The sequence below is a fragment of the Enoplosus armatus genome, chromosome 7, assembly GCF_043641665.1.
Source record: "Enoplosus armatus isolate fEnoArm2 chromosome 7, fEnoArm2.hap1, whole genome shotgun sequence".
NCBI classification, from domain to species: Eukaryota; Metazoa; Chordata; class Actinopteri; order Centrarchiformes; family Enoplosidae; genus Enoplosus; species Enoplosus armatus.
Window position 1 is genome coordinate 20,393,836 of NC_092186.1, and position 9,124 is coordinate 20,402,959.

Sequence of the window (9,124 nt, forward strand, 5' to 3'; positions counted from 1 at the left end):
GCGTTAAGCTGGGACTTGCTGTCATACATATTAGAGACAGTACATTTTGGAGCCCGTTTCATCTTTGAAGTTGTGCCTGTGTGTGATAACCTTTGGATCATAATGTTTACCACAAATGTGTGATACAGTATTTGTCAATGTAATACCTGGGGGGGGGGGTTATATAACCAGAGCAATACACCACCACCATCACCAAAGTCTGTCTAGGTTTCATCCTCTAGAGAAGATGAATGTCTGCACAAGATAGAAATCTGTTGAATAGTTGTTGCGATATTTCAGTCTGGACCAAAGTGGTGAACAGACAGGCAGAGATTGTTGCTAGCGTGGTGAAAATAAGCTAAGTAAATATTACAGTGCAGTGAGAGATGTGAATAAATAGGATCAATTTTAACACAACTGGAAGCAGTGGCAAACAAAGGCATACAATATTAATGTTTTTTACCATAATAATCCTCAATTCATACCTTTAAGTGAATAAATTAATATATAAGATTAAATGAGACACAGATTAATGCTCATCACTCGTTCCATTCTTTTCTTCATTTTGGACTCGACTAACATTTGTGTTATGATCTGATTCACAGCTGATTAATGAGCGGTACTTTTAGCTTTCTGTCAGTCAGTTTCCTGTGGGATTGATTAATGGCTGTCCTGACATGCGAGGTTGACGTAGCCACAGTCAGTTCCACCCTGTACCCATTTGACTTAAAGTCAGGGTGTGTGTGAGCGTGTTCAGGTCTATACATGGGATTGAAAACACTTTATGTTAAACAAAGGATTTCCTGCGGACAGGAGGCAGACTCACTCACCTGTAACAATCACATCCATCAGAGCTGTGAGCCTGGGAGTTTATCTTCATGGGTTTTCTTATGCAACATGGAAGGAGTCTCAAATATATATTCTGTCTAAATGCCGGTGTGAAAATACAGCATCTTTCTGCTCTCAAAAAGAAAAGTTGTTGAAACATAACTGCTGCAAATGAATTGCTGCAGTCTTCATGAAAACGTTCAGTTATTTTTTGTTTTTTCTGTTATGATTCACCAAGGCACATTAAACATGAATACCTCTGAAGTATCCTCAAAATTCATACTAATCAAATCACAGTTTAAGAAGTTAAAACATTCAAATTAAACAAATTCAGGGTCACTATAAATTAATATGTGAATCAAAGACACTATGAGAAAATAAAGAAAATGAAAAACAACCTTAAGTATCGACACAGAGTTCCACTTATTGTGCTGGAATACATATTTTTGCTTTAATAGAAAGACAGAAACACTAGAAATGAGTGTAAGAAAGGCTTACATTTTGACTTGTGGGTAAAAAGTAATCATGAGTAGTAAGTAAATTTGCATTCATAAATATGTTCTATTAAGAAAAAAATGAGAAAAATATGGCCATTTTAATTAAAAAAAACCAGTTCCATTATTTAAATGTTGGAGAAGTCCAGATGACAGACATATTCATATTCTGACACGTCTTCTAAACCTTATGATCTGCACACTTTACCCTCAGATACTGTTACTAAATGCAATATTATAACTGGGCTTACAATGTTTTTAAATGATCTTCTATTGCTTTATAAAGTATACAGTATTTAAATAAGTAGTGTTGGCCGTCTTCCAGTCTGTGGCTAAAAGCATTTCTCAGACCACATACAGAAAATGACGAGTCATACACACTCTTGGATATAAAATGGCATTTCAATTTATTTTATTTTATTTCAGTCTCTCCTTCTGTACCAAACTGAATCCATAATAATCATAAAAAAGTTTCCAGCGGCAGTACTGTATATGCTCATTGCCTGGTGCTTATGAAAGGAAAAGGAAGTAGTAAAGCTTGAGAACAGTTCATATAACAGCCACTGTACTTGTAAAATGCTCCATAAAAATTAGTCTAATTCATGCCAAACTTCTTCCTTCTTATTCTGACATAAGGTGTTTAGGACTGCTGATGACTGCAGATGTGATGATGTGTTTATGACGCGGTCGTTGAATGTATTGACATCCGGGCTGCGGTGAAATTCAAACGTGTGAATCACTAGGAAACATAAATGTAGCTATTTTAAGAGTATTGTGTTTCTAGAAGTCAAGTGAGCAGCTGCTGCACAAAGTCCTGTCTGAGTTGGTTGTATTTTTAATACCAGAGAGACAAAAGAGACAGAGGACAACACAGTTAAGGAGCGAGTCCGTTTTTGGTCAATTTTATTTTAATTGCATGGTAAAGAAAAGCTTTCCCAGTGTTGGTTTTCCAAACTACACAAACCAAAGTGAGTGACACAATAGGAAATATTTACACCAGTGTCATGGAATATTTTTACATTGACCTGGGTAGATACCTAGGTTTTTCACAGCAAATGTTGAAACTCAAACACAAGCAAAACACACACTATTCCGTGTAGAGCTAAACAAAGCATGCACAGACCAACAGCGGTGAGTATGTCATTAATATGGGCTCAGAGTATTTACAGGTTGTGTTGTATCAGGAATATATACAGTACGTCCTCAGAAAAGGCTAAATGTTGATCACTGGAGCTTATTACTGCCAGTTCATTTCATCTCACCTGGAAGACAAAACATTGATAATTAGAACTTAATGTCAATGGAATTAAAGTTGATACAGTTTACAGAATGAAACATTTGTTTTTAGTGGTAATTAGCAAATGTTAGCGTGCCAAAATACTAACAGTGATCATGGTAAACATTATACCCCTGTCTAAGCACGGCCTCACAGAGCTGCTACATTAGCTGGAGACTGTAGACCTGTTTCACCACTGACCACCAAAGAACCATAATAAAAGATGAAAGTTCAGTGTTTTTTGCTCATTAATCCTAAATTGAATCTCTTGCTCCGTACACTCAACACATGACACTTACTGTAATTACACTTTGTATAAATAGTAATTTGATTAATATATAGATTACCGTTGGAGTTTTGCTGATGCCAGGTGCTCCAATAGAGGGAAACTGTTTGACCTGCTGGGGGGCCGCCTGTAGGCCGGCAGCTTTAGGGACACCGGCCTGGAAAACAAATGAGTTTATTTCAGTATTATTTCACATTACACACAGATACCACATTAGTGCAGCTTTTCTGACCGTGCACCCTCACCGTACATTAATAACTGCGGAGTTTGAAATGAGGCATTTTGTGAATTTATGACTCCATAAAAATGGTTTTCCTTTGTTATCTTGTCTGTCCATCCTTCCTGCTACTGCTGCCCTCAGATTCCTCTTTTCTGCTGAGTCCACACGCACCACCTTACCTCCGCACTGCTGTCCATATAATCAGGGGAGTAAATCTTGTTTAAAAGCACGGGGGTGGATGGTACTCTTGTGCATACCCTCAGAAAGCCAAATACAAGATATTTAGCCAGATGGTGTTTTTGAGAGCAGCACTGACCTGAAGGTTAAACAAGAGGAGTTTTTAACCAGTTGGTTGCCAGTTTGAATCCCCTCACTGACTTTGAGAATGTGGAGCAGCCTAGATTAATGCTTCTGTCCCGAGTGAATGAAGGCTTGAAACCATTTGTGGGCTCTGACTTCCTTAATTTTCTATCATATGTCTGTAGCGCAAATGGCTGGTCGTCTTCATTTATTTTACCTTAAAAGTGGGCTGAGCCGAGAGCCTTTGCTGGAGGGTCTGAAGCGCTCTCTCTCTCTGGGCCATGCTGTCTTCCTGCAGCTTCTTCTGATCTCTCAGCCGGTTCTGCTCAATCAGTAATTTCTCCATCTGAACAAAACATGCAAGTGTTATTTTAAATGGAAAACAATGTTAAAAATGTGCTACTGTATTTAGGTTCTTGTTAAAACAGATAAAACAGGAGTAGATTATCATAAACAGCACATTTGACGATCTGTTTTATCACCAGATACCGAGGAAATCAGCTTGTTCCATGGATCTCTCCCTCCCTCCCACACACATACATCTATGCACAAATATAATGTACCTGGTCGTCATGAGTCTTCTGCTTGAGCTGCAGCTGCTTGGCGGCTTCGGCGATCGTCTCACTGCGATTGCGTTCACACTGCTGCAGGTCAGAGGTCAAATGCGAGTTCTGCACCTCCATACGACTGGACAGGGCTTGGATCTCGGCCACCTGGAACAAGAAAATTATTATCATCATTATTATTATTATTATTATCATTATTACTATTAATGTACTATACTCCTCATTTGAAGCCATGTTTTTCCTTTTATATATATAACATTTGCTTTTCTAGACTTGTGTGTGTTGACAGAAAGGTAGACAGTCTCTCAGAGGTAATGGGCTGTGGTTGAAGAATGTGTCATACTCGACTGTACCAAATGTGTTTCCAGATCCTGTTTTTGTTGACCATGTGTCTATTTCCATCTGTCAGTGTAAGTGTTTGTTAATGTACATTTTCCTCAACGCCACAATGGAGTACATACTGTACAGCTGACGTAGGACTTAAATCTATACAGAATGTCTCCCTGAGGGACACAGTGCACAGGTTAATGTTGCTCTGAATCAACCGGTTTGGGCCTGTGACACTGATGAACGCTAATTATGTTTTACCAAATATGGCGCTGACTCAGTGGAATGTAGCCACAAGTTTGATGAATTTGACCGCAAGTTTTTAACACTCAACATTAAGAAAATAATGTTCAGTTTTGATTGACAGAGAGAAATTAAATTAACTACATGTTTATTATTGAGGTAGTTTGCAGTGGTGTTGAACAGTACTGCATTATATTGAGACGTGTTTTAATGTTTTGTCCCAAAGCTGTTGTACTGGGTTGCATTAGATTGTATAGGTGTACAAGGTAACGTGTATAGGTAATTTTATTGTATCACTGTTTGTGTTTATTATGTCTTTTTTGGAGTTCTGGAGTTCCGTGTATTTATACCAGTGAGTGTTGTATCTGAAAGAACAACTGCTTTAAAGAGTAAAGACAGATACTTGCTGAGGGCATAGTTTTGTTGTTCGGCACAGTGCTGCTGTATCAGCAGAGCCACACACTTCACCTCTGCTTTGACACTGAGTTCGCCTCAGAGGGCGTCTGTCTCTTTAGCTAGATTTATCGTGAATGATGCAGCAGATAGACTTCCTCCCTTGAGAAACTGGTTTCCCATCCAATTTGTTCTCTGGAATATTCCATCAGCTTTACAAATGCAGTCCATTACTCAATCACTGTACTTAAGTACAATGTTGAGGTACTTTATTTGAGTAATTTATGCTACTTTATACCTACTCCACTACATTTGAGAGGGAAATATTGTACTTTTTACTCCACTGTATTTATTTGACAGCTTCAGTTATTGGGTACTTTTCAGATTAAGACTATACATTAAAAAACATAAGCTTATAAAATACAATGTATTGATAAAGATTAAACCAGCATTTCCCAACCTTTTTGGCTTGTGGCTAGTTGGGTCCCCTTGTCACATTTCAGATGTCTATGAGATTTTCCCTCTAAACTGATCAGATCGCCTCATTTAAAGAACTTTTCCAGTCCTACAGAGGTAAAAGTATCCAATATTTAACAAAAAAAGATTTGAGAAAATTGAATACAAATTTGTGTGGAAGAACTTTTTTCTTCTCTCCTACATGATTAGATTCATCTTGTCATCCTTCGAAGGACCAGACCTTCGGTAGGACCAGTACTTTTTGATATTTTAAGTATATTTTTCTGATGATACTTCTTCCACCACTACATATAAGTCTTAAGTTCCTATTAATGCAAAAACAGAGTTTCACTGCTTAATCCCTCTCAAGACTGTGTATTTCACTGTGTGGAGTTAGGGAGAAGTTACGAGTCCATCCATCTGTCATTTTAAATACTAACATCAAATCGGAGAATCACAAAATATGCTGCACACACCTTGTTGCCCACTTTGTCTAAATACAGCTGGAACTTATTCTCCACGTCTCTGGACAGGTTCGTGCAGCTGTTTCTTATCTTCTCCATTTGCTCCTGCTGGCTGTCACAGGTGAGGTGAAAGGTCAGCTGGTGGGGAAACAGGTTGTTGATCTTGTTCAGGAAATCCCTGGTCACTGTTTGGATCCCGTCCAAAGAATGAGCAAAGTCCTCTTTGCACTTCCTGGATAAAAATCAAACAAAAGCTTTAATGTGTTTCATCTTAATATTTTCAGTTCCACACACGGAGCACACAGATGGTACCTGGTGTAGGTGGTGAGCTGCTCCTTCAGTAGGGTGTTCTCCCGGCGCTGTGTGATGGCGTCCTGGTGGTGTGTGTCTCGGTTTTTGAGGGCGTTGTCTCTCTCCTGACTCAGGTACTGAACCGTCTGGGTGAAGTTTGCCTCAATGAGATTTATCATAGCTTTCTGCTGGGCGTTGAGGCTCTGCAGAGTTTTGCATTCACCTGGAGAGTTCAGTGAAAACCTGTTTTATCACAGGAAAACTTCAACAGACAGTTACACTTTTATTAACATGGCCATTTTCCGTGTTTATCAACATTCTGGTACCACTTTCTAAGTAACTGCGCTGTTAATGTTTTGTATATAAATTAATAATGCTTTGTAGATCAGTTTTTATTAATAGACACTAATAAGAACAACTGTTAAAAGCTGTTCAGCTGGTGGATCACTGATAGTGAGCTCATGAGTGTATCACTTTCTAATAAGCCATCAAGTCCACTGTCATAAATGTTAGTAAGTCATTAATGAAGGGTAATAAACTATCAACTAAACCATCAATAAATACTAGAAAGAGAGATTTTTCATAACCCCCAACCTAAAAGTTGTTCTTATTAATGTCAACCATTAATAAAGCCATTAATCACAATTTATAAAATGTATAAAGGGTGCCAGATTAGGAAGTGGTACCAATATTCTTTTTACTTAACTGTATCCAAAACAATTTGCTTTACTTGCAACCATCTTGTCTTATCTTAACCACACAGAGTTTAATTTTACTGTACATAAATGTTATTAATTACATTTCTGATGCAGGGAATGTTCATGAACAGAGCCATTTTTCACAATGCCTAAACAGCATTAGAGCATTATTCTGTGTATGGTATCGGGGTACATACTGTTTGTAGTGACCACAACAGGGGGCTGGATCGGAGGGGTGGGACGCCGCGCTATCATGCTAAGTGTTGTCACACTCATTCTCTCACAGCTAGCCTATAAATGAAAAATATACATATTAATGGATTGAGGATGATTAATGATTTGTGGGTTGTATTTTATAACCATGGTGACCCATAGTGGTGGAATGTAACTAAGTACATTTACTCAGTACCCATACTTTATGCTACATTATACTTCTACTCCTCTACATTTTAAAAGGAAACATTAAACTTTTAATTACTAATTACTTATACTTATAACTATGATAGAGCTATGATGCTCTGATATAGATTAAAGTATTAGCAGTAGTTGATTAATTGTTGTAAAGCATTGTGAGGGTGTCACTTATTACAATATTTTAGTTTTACAAACCCAACAATCAATCAGTACATTCATTGAGAAAATAATCTGCAGATTAATCCATAAAGAATATAATCAATAGTTGCAGACTGATATAAGATAGTTAAAAATCAGCTCCAACTACAACAGTTAAGTCCTGCTTCCTGCTTCCTCCACCACTTATGACCAATAGGAAAATTACAACAATACGAAAGGAAATAATCATGTTGTATAATTTGCACATTGTAAAAACCTTAATGTGATTGATGTGTTCTTGATGTAAAGACAATTTTCAAAGATGATTAAGAGGCATTAAAAACTATTTGACAGCTGCACAAAATGACCTGCTTCTCAGTGCATCTCAGCAAAATATTAATCAAGTCATCTACTTACCAATTTAATTTTTAGCATTTGTTCTGTGTTGTTGGCATTAGTCTTCAGCTTTGCCAACTCTTTCTCCAGATCACCTTTCTCAGCAGCGCGAGCTCCCAGCTGAGCTCCAAGCTCGCCTTTCTCCTTTCTCAGCTGGATGTTGATCTCACTCAGCCTGTTGAAGTTCAGCTCCAGCTCCTTCACAGTAACAGATCACTCAGCATCATCATCACTGTGTTTTACAGCTCAGAACATGTTAACATAATGCCATTCTTAGGTATAACATGTTGTGTCAGAAACACAACATTCTGGTGATGATTGAGTATTTTTAAGTGCTTATTTTATCATACTAGAAGAAACATCACTGAAATCACTGACCTTCACCCTCTTTTCCTCTGCAGACTTCTCGGGCTGTCCATAGATGAGGAAGAGCACCAGGCTGACGATGATCAGAGACTGGATCAGAGAGGAAAAGAAAAAGACGATCCTCATGTAGTAGCCGCAGCTCTTCCCTTTGGGCTTGTGCAGGGGCTCCCTTGCCTCCAAGCCAAACCTGGAGCTGTACATGGCTTTTGGGGATGAAATGGTGGCAGGAATTATTTTTGCTAAAATCCACAAGGTTTCCCCGGCTGATGCGATCTTCTCTGCAAAACAGGTGCTGAGGCTTCAAGCTGAGCAATGTCAAGCAGGAATGGAAGAAAAAAAAAATAACGGTGAGATGTTTATTTCCCTGTCGTCTACAGCTCTGCCACACTGTCAGGGTGCAGGAACATATAGGCAGAAATAGCACGTATGGATGGATGTAAACAATGACCCTTAGGTGTGTAAAGGGGCCATGTTTATAAATGCTGCTGGAGGCACACTTCCAGTCCATCCTGGCCCAGCCCTCCCCTCTCTCCCTCCCCTCCCCTCCCTCATCGACCTCTGTCACAGTTACAGCCTCCAGATGCACCGCTGCCCAAATGATCACAAATTTTCCAAGAAGTTTGAACAAAAGGAGATTGCTGTGACAGAAAGATTAAATAAATCCCCTCCAGACATAAAAATACTTGCTTGGAATAATAATTTCTGTCTGATATGGTTTTTCTACTACTACAACTATCTACTCCAGACTCCTTGAATATGCAAATATTTATTTTAAGTTTAACTAATGGACAAAAGATGTCTCCTACTACACTGAAAAGTCCACCATCAGTGTATGTGCACTAAGGGTGGGAGGACCATTCCCCAAAATACCAATGTTACCGATATTAGTCTTGTTATGAGTTATCGATACTAGGATTGATACCAAAAAACAGATCCTTCTCAGGCTCATGAATATTCTTGCTGCAGTATTTGCTTCTCTGCTAATGCGC

General features: G+C 38.5%; 1 protein-coding gene across 1 annotated transcript; it reads right to left on the bottom strand.

Annotated features, from left to right (window-relative positions):
* Nucleotides 1-2,185: 2,185 nt before the first annotated feature.
* plvapb (plasmalemma vesicle associated protein b) lies at nt 2,186-8,336 on the bottom strand. Its single transcript, XM_070909380.1, has 9 exons — nt 8,148-8,336; nt 7,791-7,967; nt 7,019-7,112; nt 6,145-6,346; nt 5,845-6,064; nt 3,947-4,096; nt 3,601-3,729; nt 2,925-3,020; nt 2,186-2,563 (listed from the first exon to the last, which is right to left on the bottom strand). The coding sequence occupies exons 1-9, from the start codon at nt 8,334-8,336 to the stop codon at nt 2,555-2,557; spliced, it is 1,266 nt and encodes a 421-aa protein (XP_070765481.1). The 3' UTR covers nt 2,186-2,554.
* Between the last annotated feature and the right edge of the window lie 788 nt (nt 8,337-9,124).

Coding starts and splice junctions, on each gene's coding strand:
- plvapb (XM_070909380.1), bottom strand. CDS start 8,336: ATGTACAGCTCCAGGTTTGGCTTGGAGGCAAGGGAGCCCCTGCACAAG. Junction 6,065..6,144: donor CAGCTCACCACCTACACCAG/GTACCATCTGTG, acceptor ATTTTTATCCAG/GAAGTGCAAAGAGGACTTTG. Junction 3,730..3,946: donor AGAAGACTCATGACGACCAG/GTACATTATATT, acceptor TGTTTTGTTCAG/ATGGAGAAATTACTGATTGA.